Source organism: Lingula anatina, unplaced genomic scaffold (genome assembly GCF_051362555.1).
Source record: "Lingula anatina isolate TDL-2025a unplaced genomic scaffold, LinAna3.0 unanchor82, whole genome shotgun sequence".
Classification (NCBI taxonomy): domain Eukaryota; kingdom Metazoa; phylum Brachiopoda; class Lingulata; order Lingulida; family Lingulidae; genus Lingula; species Lingula anatina.
In genome coordinates, this window is record NW_028257603.1 from 5,915,009 (window position 1) to 5,930,980 (window position 15,972).

The 15,972-nt window shown below is 35.4% G+C and overlaps 1 protein-coding gene across 2 annotated transcripts in view; it reads left to right on the forward strand.

Annotated features, from left to right (window-relative positions):
* The window catches only part of LOC106152827 (homeobox protein Meis1), a 67,965-nt gene that overhangs the window by 43,335 nt on the left and 8,658 nt on the right, over positions 1 to 15,972 (forward strand). Inside the window, exons 10-11 of one of the 2 annotated variants that reach the window (XM_086998324.1) lie at positions 13,102 to 13,238; positions 14,728 to 14,805. In XM_086998324.1, coding sequence (XP_086854450.1) covers positions 13,102 to 13,238; positions 14,728 to 14,805 — 215 coding nt within the window. The remainder of the gene's footprint in view (positions 1 to 13,101; positions 13,239 to 14,727; positions 14,806 to 15,972) is intronic. The other variant, XM_013526564.3, reaches the window with a different exon arrangement.

Sequence of the window (15,972 nt, forward strand, 5' to 3'; positions counted from 1 at the left end):
TAGGCCAGTAGATTTCCTATTGCTATTAAACTGTTTAAAGCTGTTTGGGTTAACTCATTTGTTTACTTATTAGCTCCTAAGGGAATTCACCTGCTTCAATTGTACTCATTCTGTTTGTTTCTTGTTTTCTATCACCTGCTGTTTTAATGTACTGTATTGTCCTCTTAGGCTTTTCATCTTCCTTCCTTTCATAAATGTAATTAGTTATTTAGTAAAAGGCTGAAGTGGTAGTAATACGTTGTCGTAGAGCAGTGGGAGCCTTTTGTTCTGTTAATTACTGTTGTACTTCATAACTGCTTCTTATCACTTGATTACTATGCTGGAAGCCCACTTGAATAGTTTTGCCATGATTAGTGCCAGTCAAGGCTGTTACTCAACTTGATAAAACAAAGCTGTCCCTACAATGGACCTTTTTAACGCTAATGATCTGTGCTCACTTAAGGGTACGAAAAAGTTGAGGCAGCAGATTTTTTGTTAGACTTCCAAGTTGTCTTGATGTAGTTTTAATGATAGTCAAAGACTGATTGGGTTACATCTTACAGCTGGTCAGATGATAGAACACATGGAGGGGGTGGGGGTGGTAAGGAGGGTGGGGGGTGAGATAGCCAGGAGGGGACATGGAAGAAGGGAGGGTTGACAAGGAACTAAAAGTCCCAATAATCGGCACAACTGGCATTAATTGTCAACTCTATTGGATGAACAGTTGCCGAGTCATTAATTAGATTCCATAAACTCCTCTGCGGAGACAGGCATGGACTGGTCTAACTGTCTGGGGACACTTGATAGTGAAGGAAGAAAATGATTCTGGATTATATTTTATAAAGTACAAGATAGGGTCCCCAGGATTTGATTATAAGTGATGAATTTTTTCAGTAATTTGCTTTGATGGGGGTTTGCTGCTCAGTAAGATCAAATAACTCAGCTGCGGCTTTGTTTCGCTGTCAGAAATAATATACATAGTAATTCAATCAAGCACTGGATCCAGTCACTGAAACCCATCTACTTTGGTCTCATTATGGCTTGATGGGCAAACCTCTTAGAACCCAGAAAATGTTGACCTCCTCCGATTGAATTAGTGCCTCATTGTTTTAAAGATGAGTTAGAAGCTTAGATGATGGATGAGCCCAGCCACCGAAGCCATGCAGTTCCCCAAATGCTCGAGTTACAGTTTAATGTTGTTTTCATTCCCTTATCAAAATTTTGATTTTGGTTGCCTTGGAAACAGAGTAGTTTTCTGCTGCTCTCCAAGGACTGGATACTTGGAGAAGGACTGCTATTGTTTAAATAGAATTTGGGACAGATTTGCAGCATGATGAGCAGAAAGTGTTGTCTCTTGAAACTATTAAATCAGTAATGAAAGTTGTAAGCTTCACAAACGAATCACTAAAGAAAAGAATTGCACAAATAGGAGAAGGGGAGTCAGTAGCAGAAATGGAGATTTTGCATCCCAGAATATTACAGTGTTTAGTGTTGGCCAATTTGTAATTTATAATGCTTTACTCCTGTATATTGTGTATGCGGATTTTGTTTTATTATGGTCACTATATACATATCTAATTTTTCTTTTTCTTTATTTATTGGAATGATTTGCATGTTATAAAGTAATTATGTAATGGGTTTTCTTTTTTGTTTCTTTTTTTTTTTTTTTTTTGGGGGGGGGGGGGATTTCTACTCAAGGGAAATCTTCTACAACCAGTTGCCACCCGAGTTTTGTAAACATAATTAGTGATTTATTTTTTTCACGTTTTTTTCTTACTTATCATTTCACTGGTTAATGTAACAGACCTCAGAAGACCCATAGTGTGTGTAAGCTGTCTGTCTATATATCTATCTGTCTGAAAGAGAGGGTTAGTGCTAGACACTGCTGGGTGATTCATTCCACTCCAGAGTTTCACACCATTGGAGTTGAGGTAGTGGCAATTTTTGCACCTGCTCACCCGTAGACTGGCTGGTGCATTCCGTATCCAGTTCCAGATCTTCAGCACAGACCTTCTCTCTCTCCATGGGGAACAGCAACAATCAGCAGCATTTTCACCTCATGCAGAAAATAAATAATACATTTTGTAATACATGGTGCTGTCAGAGAATTTGACAGCCTCAATCCATCATGATACGGAGAAATCTAATATTTTTCGCCCAAAAAAATTCTGCAGAAGTAAGCATTATGGACCTCATCTAATTAAGCCCAAAACAACAGGATGCCGTAAATTGGCAATTAAATTAAGCAGTAAGCTCCTAGGGTGTCAGGGAAGGTTTGCTGAGTGAGATGGAGAAAAAAATGGAGTAAAAAAAGTTTCTGTCTGTCTGCCTGTGCAAGAGCGGTGTTATGCTACCAGTTTTCCAGTTGTGTCCACAGGCAGTAGTAAGTTGTCGCCTGAAAGTTCCTGTAAGGACCCAACCACTGATGTACTCTCGAGTGATTTCACTTGTTCTTATAAGACAGTGAAGTTGACATTTTGGATCTAAAGGTACAAATCTGTCTAACTCTGAGATTTTCATTTTCTTTTGTTCCCCCTTGCCATTGGATCTTTACTCAAATTTTATGTATTTTCATTTTATTAAAAGGGAAAGAAACTACAGTGGGTTATACATCATAACATAATTGCAAAAATATCATTAATTATGCATGCAACATTATTATATCCACCAAGTCACTTGTTGGGTTTTTTTTTTTCATCAGAAGAAGCGCCATTTCCCTCTCAACATTTTGTTAAAAGCCCATTCACTTATAATTCTTTTTATCCTGTCTCCAGTGGATTCTGGGAAGATCCTTGAATATCTCGGATGTCAAGATTTCTGTGAAGAGCCTGTCAATTAGCCAAGTAGCAGTTATTGTTGTCACTGTGCTTCTAAATGTTGCCTTTCTGCAATGATTGGGTGTTAGACTGGGTGTGAGTAGAGCAGGGGGGAAGTTGACAGGTATTGACACTCTTGTTTGATCTCTTTATAGCCAAGTGGTAATTAGGCCCCTTCTATGTCAGCCTACATCAAAAAGACTGACAGTTACTAACTACATTATGGCCTTAATTAGTGCTCCACTGGCACAACAAGAGTTTTTGCCTGTCATATTTGTATGCATGAGCTGTCAAAAATTCCGTCTTGTCAGTCCAAAATTTCCATGTACTTAGTTAGAGAGGTTGTATTGTTTCTTTACCCAGCGCGCAGCCAATCATCAGTGACAAGTATTGGAGGAGAGCAACGCAGAATTGATAACCAAATGGCATTAAAGAACGGGAAGTTTTGAAAAGCGTTTGAACCAAAGCCAGTACTTTGGGTCCAATATCTACCATATGGGAATACTATAACTGTGCAGGAATTTTTGTTTTATGATACTGATTAATTTTACATACTCATTAAAAAAGATATTTTTATATGAATTTATTTATTGATTGATATATGATTGGAATTTTAATATTTGTTGATAACTTTTTATTTTAAATATAGTGATTCCTTCTTTGACATGGTATTTATTAGATGAAGATACTTTGGAATTGAAACAAGCATTTATGTACAAAATTAGAAAGGATATAAAGCGGGTACACACCTCCCCAATCCCAACATTGTTATGTGACTTACATTTTAAAAAGCGTGTCTGTATTCTGATTCTGACATAAAAAAAAGATTCTGTGTGGTAGATAGTTTTGATGTATATACCTAACATACACTCATGATTAAATATATACATGTATATTTCAATTCATTCTCTCTCTCTCTCTCTCTCTCTCTCTCTCTCTCTCTATATATATATATATATATATATATATATATAACTTGAGTTCAATCAGATTTATATTTGTATAATCTTTCATATTGCACTTGCAATCACAATCTTATAAATGAAAATGGCGTACCTCCAATAACTGCTGCGCCTTCATAACCTCCCACACTTGTGGAAGTCGGCATTAACATTATGAAAAAAATCTCTAGGTGTCATGTTACTCCCTGTTCCTGAAGTTAACCAGTATTTTTCTATTATTTAAGATCCAGCTACCTTTTTTAAATGATTCCATGTGACATAAGCTGGTGTTTATTGTTGTTTTCTGTTGTATTGAAGTACACAGTGCTCAGCATCGTCTTATTGATGATAAATAACTATTTCTGCCATTGTTTTTTATTCATGGTCTTTGGGTATTAAATTACAGTAAGTTTCATTTTTTCTTGTGCTGTAAAATATTATTTCCATATTTAGTGCAAAAGTTTACAAACCAGCTGTTTTGGAAGTTGAAAGGTATAATGATGTAAGGGTTGTGAAATACAGGTATTTGTAACATTTTATATCATCATTTTCTTTTTCATCCTTATAATACATTAATTTCTTACATTTGCGTGATCCATAACTAATCTCTTAATTACCTCTCATCTCAATAATCCCTTTCCTCATCCGCACAACTTTGTCAGTATTTGCATTAATCAAGTCATCTATTGTTCATTAAAACAAATGAAAACGGACAAACATTAATTGCATTTATAAGCATGGCATCAGGAAGGTGGGACATTCTAACAGTTCATATTGAATTGCCATTAATTCAGACACACATTCATCCTTGGAAATGGAGTAAAATTATGGGGGCTCATTTGTTGCCAAATGATGTGAAATCATGACGGAGGGTTTTCTGATGAAGATTAATAATACCTTGCGCTAGGGATCGGAATATGATTGTTACCTAGACAACTGGAAGTTTATCAGTTATGTAGTCAAGGTGAAGGATTGGATGTGCTTTACATCATCTTATATCTGGTTCTGTCGAGGAATTGATATTTTTCTTGAGAAATAGTTTCAGTAAGAATATTACTTTTCATTGATAAAAAAAGAAACATTTTACCAAAACAGTTTGGGTGTACTAGTCTGTCAAAAGTAATAGACTTTCATGAAAAGAGGTAATCATTTATAAAAAATTGCAGATTGGTAACAATAATATTAAATTTGATTAATGAAGATCAGAAAGTATTTAAAATGGACAGAAAATTGAAGATCATTCTATAGAATTGCCTATTCTCTGATAGCAGTCCATGTGCTGTCTGGGATTGGCCATGCTAGGAAGAGACATAGGGTCATATCATTCTTCTTGATTTAAAAATCATTTGTCTGATATTATTTTGATTCTAATTAGTCTCGTTGTGATGATCTGATCTTGATGACTTTCTAGAGGCTCTTGATTGCTCATTTTTTATCTGATCTACAAAATAAGAATTCAGATGCTAGGGAATATGCTGTCTTTAACTCCTGGAAAGTGATTTAATGATTAACCAGCCTCACTTGAGTGATATCAGAAGAAATACTATAGATAGGTAGATATTTGTATTCTGTGCTGAATGTAGAATACTCTGAAAATGTGAAGGCATATTAATGAGAAAGGACAAAAATAACGTCATGAAATGATTCCTAGAAATGCATCTTTGGAGACTTAAAATTGTTTTATCTTCGATGAGATTACGCGTCTTCAGCATCAATGTTTGTTTTTGAAAGACATTTACTGAGATGATTTTTAAGGTTTCTGAAACCTTCTTCGTTACATCTTTGACTGTTTAGAGAAAGTTATAACAAGCTTAGTGTTCTAGAAACCCATGCCCTGAATTATTATCTCATTTTCAGTCTATTTTAAAGTAATGTTGTATTGACAGATGTTTACTTCTCTCTGCAGATGAAAAGAAAGCTACAACATGTCAATTCTGTGACTTAACCTTGATCAAGATCATATTGTTTTTCTCTGCACAATTCTAATTATGAATTGTCTTTCCTTTCCTCTGAAGAATAAATTTGTATGGATTTGAAAATTCAGACACTACCCAATTGCTTAACCAATGGAGTCTAGGGCTACTTGTCTGAACAAGTTAGGACCCCCCACCACCACTACCACCAGCCAAAGGTTAAGAAGTCCAGCTGCTTTATATGAGAAAATTAATCAAGAAAAAGTACATTCTGAAAGGTCTGTTTTTTAATTGAAAAGGATGTTGATGTAGGCAGTATTAGGAAATTAGTCAAGATTGTAACAAAGGAGAACTCTAGATGGAGTGTGATCTTAGATAGAGATTGTCATTTTAACCATCCAAATTCAAACACATTTCCACATATGCATAAACATGTGCCTGCCCTACCACAACATATGCACGCATGCATGCGTGTGCGCGCGTGCACACACACTCACACGCGTGCGCGCACACACACACACAGGGCACTTGCCCTATTATTCCTAGACAGTTACAACTACCAAAGAAAAAAAAGTTGGCCTTTTGCATGTATCCTAAATGAACAAAGCAACATATGAACTTATAGATCAAAGAAACTTCACTGGAATACAATTGAGACATTTAGAAGATTTCAGTTAGGTTTACCAGCTAATTAGATCTTGCTGAGGGGGTCTGGCTTTTTTTTCCTTCTTCCTGTCTCTGGGAAAATCAGATAGATAATCATACAATGTACATTTATAGCTCATATCCTTTGCAATTTTATTGATTCTATTTTGTTCTCCCCCCTCACAGGAGACCCATCAGAATGGAACATGAACCTTTGGCAATTTGCAAGATGGATATTTCTCTAGCAGTTTTGCTGATCATGCTCCCAGTTTGTCCATTATATTTTCCCCTGAAATGCACACGCAATATTCATTGGAGTGATTCCTCATCACACTCCATTGGCACTTATATCAATTTCATGTTCCATTTCAATGGGCAGCAGAGACCAATCTCAGACCCACTGGAGGATGGGGGATAGGACGCCTCAGAAAACAGAGAGAGAGAGAGAGAGAGAGAGAGAGAGAGGAGAAAAGAAAAGCATAAGTTTTGGTATAGAGCTATATGGACAACAGTCTATAGGGTGTTGTTGACTTGTCACAAACAAAAAGATAAATAAAGAAAGGGACACAATACAAAAGCAGCATATTTCTTTATTTCTTAAGATGGGTTTCTGTGTAGAAGTTTGTCAGTTTGTCAGTTTGTCAGTCTCAGAGGCAACATTGAAGGTACTGTAGATGATCAGAGATTTTTAGCATTGCAATTCATTATTGAAAAAAAAAAGACTGAAGAAGAAATCAAGTTTTCCTAAATTATTGTTTGCATGAAATTTGTTATTTTCTTAAACTGTTGTAATTGTTTGATACAATGGATGCTTCCAACAGTAGGTGTTTTAAAAGTGTATCAAAAATGCAAAGCTTAGGTTTTGTTGCCACGTTTTTTTCCCTTTCTTTATTCTGTGCCATCCAGTTCTTTTAGTCTATACTCATTTTCTGCTGCTAATGGTTAGATGAGAAGAAAGGACCCAATGCCATTTCACTGTGTAACCAAATAGCCATCCACAATAACAATAATTGATCTCTTTTCTTTCATCAAACCTGGGGAGGAAAAAAGGATGAACATAACTATTTAATTACACTTCTGCACTGCAATATCTGATGATATTTAAACCACTATGTGCAAGCCTAAACCTATTGTTATTTTAGATCATTAGACTCTAATGACCAAATTTCAATATCCTGGCTGGAGAATTTATAGGATGATAATGAAATAAAAGTAATCTCCCTTCGAACAATTGCATATGATCAAGAGTTATTATGGCCCAACGCCTCAATGGTTAACAAGGAAATTTGCCGCAGAATGGCTGGAATTAAAACCTTCAAAGCTTTTTATTGCCCGTTTTCTTTTCCATTTTTATGCCAGATTGCTGTAAGTTGTTCAGAGACATTAGCTAGCAGCAGTGGCTTTCGTGATAGTGCCTATCTTGGTTGGAGATCTGTAGCCAGGCTGAGAAAGCACATGCTTCGTACCTTAACACAGAGAACAGCAAATCCTGTCTACTTAAGGGATGCAAATGGGTCATAATCTGCTATGGTCGTTTCATACTAACATACTTGAAAAAGACAGTAAATCATTCTGAAGAAAATAAACGAGACAGTCTTACAAAAGCTGACACTGGCTTAACACTAGGGAAAGCCTGTAGGCACAGGAGAAGGGCTGGTCGTAGCATTAGTAGGGAAAGGAAGAAACACTGATGATCCAGTGACAGGCAGCTTTTCAGAGAGATTTATCCTATAATTACTGGTAGATTAATTAAGTTCATTACAATTCTTGGAAAAGTTGCCCAATAAAAAGATAATTGTTTGGTAATTGTAACAATTGAGGGATTTGTATGAGATCAATAAAACACAATTTATGGAGGGATTTGAAAGCAATTGTTATTATGTCATTATATTAGCATGAAAAATGTGTTTTGCTGCTGTGTATTTGTTTGTTCATTAATCTGCTAAAACTGAGAACCGCCTAATCACGATCTGTCCAAGGCCAACAAGCAAGTAGATAAAATCATGTTTTCAAAACATTCTTTTTCACATATTGTTTTTCATAAATACCAGTGCCATTTAGTTTTTTTTTAATAAAGTAATAATGTCTCATTTCAGACTTTTCCAGTCTATCTAAATATTTGTCAATTATCTTTTATAACAACTTCATTTTTTATTTTTGCCCATAATTACCAACTCTGTTTGTTTTTTGAAAATAAAGTAATAATCTCTGATTTCAGACTATTTTTCCAGTGTCTGTCTAAATATTTGTCTGGTTCTGTAGTATAACCACTGTATCCCTGGGCCTTGCAGGCTAACAGCAGGTTTCTAATGGTGGGGAGATAATTTTAGAAATCCCTCAATTCCATCATGTATACTTTAATTAGATTAGAAATAAATGGACCAATGAGACTGATGCGCAGATTTTCTAGAGATCAGGTGAATGATAAAAAATACAGATTAGGGCTGATGTTAGGGATGCTGTCTGTACGTCTGTCTGACTAACTAGTTTTGATAATGTAGTTAAGGTGGTGTATGGCACTATTCTCTCTCCCTCACTCTCCCTCCCCTCTCTTTCTCTCTCTCATGTGGGTATCTTTTCACTGTCTCAGTTGATTTACAAAGAAAAAATGTAAGGAGCACACTAACCATTAAAAGAATTATACTATTAAGATTTAACATGTCACAACAGTGCAAAAATTGTCAAAATCTTTCTGCACACTGTTTTAGCCGAGTCTGATCAATTTCACTGTATGGTGCACCCCAATAAGGCTGTAATTTCTTAACTGCCTTTCTTTAAAGTCTGCCCTGATGCTATTATAGAGATTGAGTTGCATCTGACCAAGGATTTTGTTCAGGTTAGGAAAAGAAAGCCCAAATCTTGCACCAAAGGTCAGGGGGGAAGGCAAGTAATGAGCTGTTTGCAGGGTTCTGGAGGGAGCTGTGTGATGGCGGACAGGACTCAATGGCGCCAGCGCGCTTGGCAGTGGGCTGGCCTTTTATTTTGCAGGAGGTGTGGAGAAAATAGTTGAGGGTCTCACCTTCCATTCTCTGTTCTCTTTGAAACAAACTGTTGCTGTTATGTGTGAAAGTGAATGTTTACAAGGTTTAGGGTTCATCTCATTAGTAAGAATTGTTTTTATCACTGATTGTCAGTTTTGAATTCATTTGAAATGACCAATTTTGACAAAGAGAAATACTTGTATTTATTTTACAGTCTTTGGTGTCTTTCCTTGCTTATTATGGATTTTACAGAAAAACAGATGAGTAGGGACAAAGTTGTTCATGATTATACAACAGAACATTTCAAAAATAATAAAAAAAATATGGCTACAATATTTCTGGATAAAATTATCTCCAAACTGGTCTTAAACTTTTTTCAACTCAAAAGAAATGTTCTATTTTAGGCATTTGTTTACAAAGTAAAGAAAAAAGTACTAGTTTCCCTTCTTTCTCTTTCCTCTGTCTCTCTCCAGCATGTCTGTAGCCTACGCGGCAAGCAGCAAGTCTGTCTCTGAAAACAAAATTCACACCGGTGTTGATGAAATACCTGCTGTTTAGAGGATTTTTTATAATTTTTGGAAGGAATTGAACATGCTTTGTGGTAATGACATCCTGCTGTGGTGGTGCCAGTACATGCAGTTTTTCATTATGCCCCTATTTATGCTCAATTTAGTTTGTGGAGGATTAGTTCCACTAAGAAAAACATTCACATAACATTAGACTTTGCACACCCAATGGTGCCTTTGCACTGATGTTCTGAAATTAAATTTTGCTACAACTCTTGTCTTGCTTGAATTTCTGTCTAATACTAGGTAGACTTCTGCCTAACCTTCTTCTCTTGGCATGGTGACCAAGTGCTGCCCCCTATTATCAGGAAAAATCCCCTTCACATCATGCCAGCCACAAGATGTTGGCCCAGTTAGGACTGTCATGTATTCATTAATAAAACAAATAAATTTCAAAATTCTGTACAGTCGGCTGCAAATGAGTAGCATGTGAAAGCGTCAGGTTTACCTTGTGTAGCTATATTGGTTTGATAAATCAAGCCTGCTAAGTACCGAGGCAAGCAGCTTGCTTAAATCTTGCCACTGCTCCATCCTGACAGGCTGAGTGCTAGCTACAAATCATTGTAGTCAGAAAATCACATTGCTTCAATCTATTCAACATTTATCTTGAGGGGGAAGTAGTGTGGACCACACAGTGAACTGGGGAAGGAACTGATTTAACTCCAACTTTGCTACACACTCTCCTCATGAAGCCAGGGCAGGCCAGGCCCACACCTCAGCCAATTCAATTGATTATATACTGCTCCTCTCGGGCATACTCTGCATCAGGAGGCTACTGTCAATAACAACAAAAAATATACAACTTGTATTTTCTTGGTTGCACAGCTGTGAGGCAGTTGTATTCCCTCTTTAATTTGTTTCAATTGCTTGTGGCCAGTTTTAAGACTAGTTTTAAATACCTGATAATGTTGAAAGTTTTGGATTTTCTTTAATTTTTTTCCTATTGATTTTTTTTCATGTATACGCCAAACATTTATTAATGTGCATAAAGTTTTTATATCAGCATTAATAAAAGGGGGTTTACGAAAAGCCTATTTAATATGACAGATAGAGCTTTATATTTTACCTACATATTCTTATTATATATAACTTGAATTAACTTGTATTTTAATTTTGGATACTGTCAAATAAAAAGATTTTTGCTAGTTAAAAAGGCAAAGGTTTAAATAAATTTTCAGCTTTCATGAAAAAAAATGTTCTTAAAATTATTGGATAGATTTTTTAAAAAGCCCCAAACTTTACATTCTGATTATTCACAAGTTACCCGATGATTTGTGAATTAATTTTTCAAGTGCAGAGTTTGTAATTTTTTCTCCCAACAAGATATACAAAGCAAAAGTGCAGGATAAAAAAAAAAAAGAAATGTCAAATGTCAGATGTTATGAATTCTTGGTCAGTGAAACGGTCAGATATAAATTGTGGTCACTTCATGCTCGGTCAGTGTCGTCCAAGTGAGGCCGGTTGCCCTGGACAACCGTGACATTGATTGATGGGTGCGGACAATATATTGTTTTATTGAATAGTTAGCCTGTTAACCTCTGCAAGCTCTGTATGCTGCTTAACAGCCTTATATTTTGAGTTATCAAATAATTTGTTTTTTCACAAAGCACACTATTAATTTTAACATGTTAGCAAGAAAGTAGAATTCTGGGTAATTATGTTTATGAGCTGCGTTTGTGTGAAGTACGAAGTAATTTAATGTGTTATGACATGCATTATTGTTTTAAAAAAATGTTCATACTTTGTGTACAAAAATGTTTGAAGTTAACACAGTTTTCTTTAAAAATACTAGTCTCTGTTCAATTTTAAACCTGGTGATCTTTTTGATCTAAAAAGGGGTGTGGCTAAATCCTGATATACTTGTCAAGAACAATAAATCCCCAGCCCTTGGACATGTTTGTTGTTTTGTGTAATGGTGGTTTCATAATCTGAGCTTATTTACGTGCACCTGGACACATCTAGATCTATATATAGGCATGCATATCTGTGCAAAAATCATTATGATTCTCCTGCTGCGATAGATAACATGTATAGGCACAGGTGCACAGCTTGTCTGCTTGTATACATACTCATAGAGGTACAGTGACTAGAGACTATAAACTACATGAAGGCATGTTTACAAATACAGACACAAACACATTAATTTTTACGCCCACACCTGACGCCTTCTGATCTTTTCACTGATTGATTTTTGTATCTGTTTAAGGAACTTTGTTGTGTGATGTACACAAGTAGACGTCACCTTGACTGGAAACTGTTCTCTTTATCGCACAATTTCCAGGAACTAATCAGGTTTTTCGAACATAAAAGTGATCGCAAAATTCCATGCCGATTTACTTTAAAGATAAACTTTTTATTCACTGAAGATATTATTCTATAAGAGCAGAAATAAGTGAAAGAATATGAGGGCATGTATATTCACATCCTTTACATATTACATCAACAGATAGGTGCTATTACTGATGTATTCCTAGTTGGTTATTTTAAGTACACACACACATACATTTACACTCCCCTGGCGCGGCCGATCATTTTACTGATAGATTTCAGCATCAGTTATGAAGGGCCTTCCCGCGGTAACGAGGACGCATCTATATTGATCCTCCAAATTGTGCAAAATCACTAATGGTCCCTAATGATAGTCGTCAAGCTGCTACTAATGTAGCTGATCTATTCATACTGCAGATTGTTATGGAAATGCATCATTTGTTTTGCCCTTTAAGTAAGCAGGTTTAATGATTCTTACTCTTGCCTCCCTATCTTATCCATCATCATTACTACCCTCTTACTACAGGCACTGCTGGGTGGAATATTTAGTTTTACATGCTCTCCACTGGTTTTTTCTGCTCAATTGAGCTTGCTGGGGAGTTATTTGTCACCTCCATAGAGGTGACAGCTTGACATTTATTATGAACTTAATGAATGTCAATTGCATTGTTTTGAATAAACTGTTGAAACAATACTGTTATTTTTTTTCTTAAAACCTTTTTAAAAGGGATTTTATATTTGCAGAGCATACAGTATACATGATTCGTATTCTATAAGATATTTTTTCATTTGTTTAAGCAATGAGACCAGGTGGAGACACTTAACTTTTTTTATTATGTTGAAATATATATCAACTAATTAATTTGTCTTGTCAAGCAGTAACAGTGGTAAGATAATAGACACTAGCAAGGTTTATATAGTTGGTTAGTTATATCTTTATATTTTACTTATCAATCCTTTTTTAATAAAGCCTGACTTGGTTTTGTCTTCAGGTTTATCAACGCCAGGCGAAGGATAGTGCAACCTATGATTGACCAATCAAATCGTGCAGGCAAGTCTCCTGTGGTTACGGTGTTCAAATCACGGAGGCGTAAATCCTCATCCAGTATATCCCCTGGTCCTTCACCAGGTAAAACTTGTTTGGGAATGGTTGCCATAGCAACTTGGCCCCGTGAATGGTTGTCTGGCAACAAGAAGAATGTTATACCTGGTGAAGATCTGTCGTATCATTCCGGCCCACCTAGATGATGGAGACCATTATGGCCGCTCCTTCTGCCATGACAATGGCTGACACTTTCCAATATCTTTTTCTCGCATGTGTGATCTAATCCCTATATCCTGGTCACTGTGTTATGAAGAAACTCAAATTTGGATGAAATGTGGAAAATTAAAATTGACTACCGAGATCTACATTTAAGGAAGTTTGCAAAATTTTCATGATTATCAACATTACATTGTAAAGTCATTTGACCTAATATTTTCAGAATTTGTTATCAAGGATAAGTGTTTTTCAACCCTTTCTGAAAATTTTTGTAAAATATGTATCAGAGAATTAATAGTATTGCCTGGCAGCTGGCACAGTGAGTTTCTTGATGCAAAATGGGACTTTTTTTTGGGGGGGGGGGGGGGGGGGGTGAAAAAAAGAAAAAAGGATTTGAGAAAATTGACCGACAACCTTTTCCTTTCTCTGACTTGTGTTCCCCATCTGCATGCTTCCTTGCCTCCTGTGATTTGAACACCTGTATACCGTGAGTATGTTCTAAGGAATGACAGCTACAGCCATGCAGACATACATAGCACCCCCACACACATATCTCTCCTGGAGTGCACACTAGTGACACCTATAGTGTAGATCATCAGCTGCATCTTTATTGGAAAGCATGAGGAATAGTGGCACCTGATTTTGCAAGTTAGCACAGGCACATTAAGAAATAGACAGGATATTTGTTATTTTTCTGTCTTCTGAGTACTTATGTTGAGTGATATTTCTGCAAACTTAATCTCTTTTGCACTCTTTGCACTCTGAATATGTTTTTGAAATGAAGTAAGGCAGAGAGAAGTGTTTACTTTTTGCAACCTGTGACTTCCTGAATTTTGAAACTTTTGTGCTGTCATGTTACTTTCAAAAGTCTTTCAGTAAGACAAAAATAATAAAATAAACAGATGAATGATTATTTTAAAATTGACTATTTCAAGTTCTCATTTGTTTGTTAAATTTTGACGCAAGACCAAAAAAAAAAGTATGATCCATTTGTAACACTGTACAATGATAGACAGTATGATCATGTAAAAAAAAATTGATGTAATTGTTGAAAATCAGAGCCTAATCAAAATTTGTGTATCTGCAAGGAGTTATCAGAGAAAGTCAAAATCAGACAATTCAAGTGTTGCTGTGTTTAAAAACATCAAAAGTTAATTTTATAAACTTGAAATCTGAAATTTAAAACAAGCTACTGAATATACCAATATACCTTCCTTTAAAAAGGATTTGTTAAAGAAAGAAATGCAATGCCTAGAATTAGGACAGCTCAGTAGTAAATCTGGTCCCTCTGCTGTCTTCTCTCAGCATAGTTTATGCAAGTTGAACTTTTAGTTTGAGTTTCACTTTCACTTTCCAGGCCCCAGTGGTTATAGTCCAGATGGTGCTGGCATGGGATATCCCATGGAGAATCAGCAAATGCACATGAGACCACCAGGTAAGAGTATTATTATTATTATTATTATTATTATTATTATTATTATTATTATTATCATCCAAGGAATGTCTGTATTTCAAAACGTATAACTTACTAACTCTCAAAATTCAGTCATAAATACAAAATTCATGAATATGAATTTTATAAAACTAACATAACTGAATTTTTCAAATCTTGTTGATTGTGAATTTTGTGAAGTTATCTGAAGCCTGAAATGTGTAGGATTTTAACATGAAATATAATTTTCTTCCAAAGAAAGCAATTTTAGCTACTTGTAAATTATTGCTAAATCCATCCCAACACTTAGCTTTCATGTTATGTATCATTTCTAGACAAACCACTTATAATAAAAAATGAAGAAGTCAGATCATAATGACAGTGGAGAAATAATAATAAGTAAATATTAATAAAAATATTTTGGAAATCACTTTGAATTTCATATGTGCTTTGTAAGAAAAGTACCAACTTACTCGATCCGAAACCATTTTTTCTCAATTCAAAGATAATATGAATAACTAATCTAATGTAGATTGCTAGTCTCTAGTTTAGTAATTGTGTTGTACTTTTTAAACTCTGGTAAGATATCAAACATGGCCAACTCCCAGACATATACACACAGGTAATAACTAAAGAGGAAAAATCTGTAACACAGCTTAATAGCAAATTAACCATGGCCAGAGCTATCATTTCCAATGAAAGTCCAACTAATGCCTAAGAGAGAAAGCATGTTCACTTTGCTGGCTGCACATTGGTACCATACTTCATGGTTTTCTATATATTAAAGATTCATTAAGACATCGTATGACAGAGAAAAACTTTGTAATGTGTAGTTTAATACTTTGTTAATAAGGTTGTGAGTTTTGTACATTTTCTGTATTTGATATTGATTACAAAGAGACCTCTGACATTAGGTTATTAAAATTATTTCACATATGTGGATATTTTGTATGTTCATCAAACAGGGCTCAGGAATGTATTCGTCATAAACAGTGAATAGAATATTTGATAAAATCTTGAATATTTGTGAGGGAAGCTCAAACAATTAGAAACAATGAGGATTTAAGTTAAAGATTACACTTCAGTATTGTTTGATTTCATAATTCTGTCAAAGACTTTCATTCCACAACATATTTATTCCATAGCAAGCTGTTCAGACCTAAACCAGTC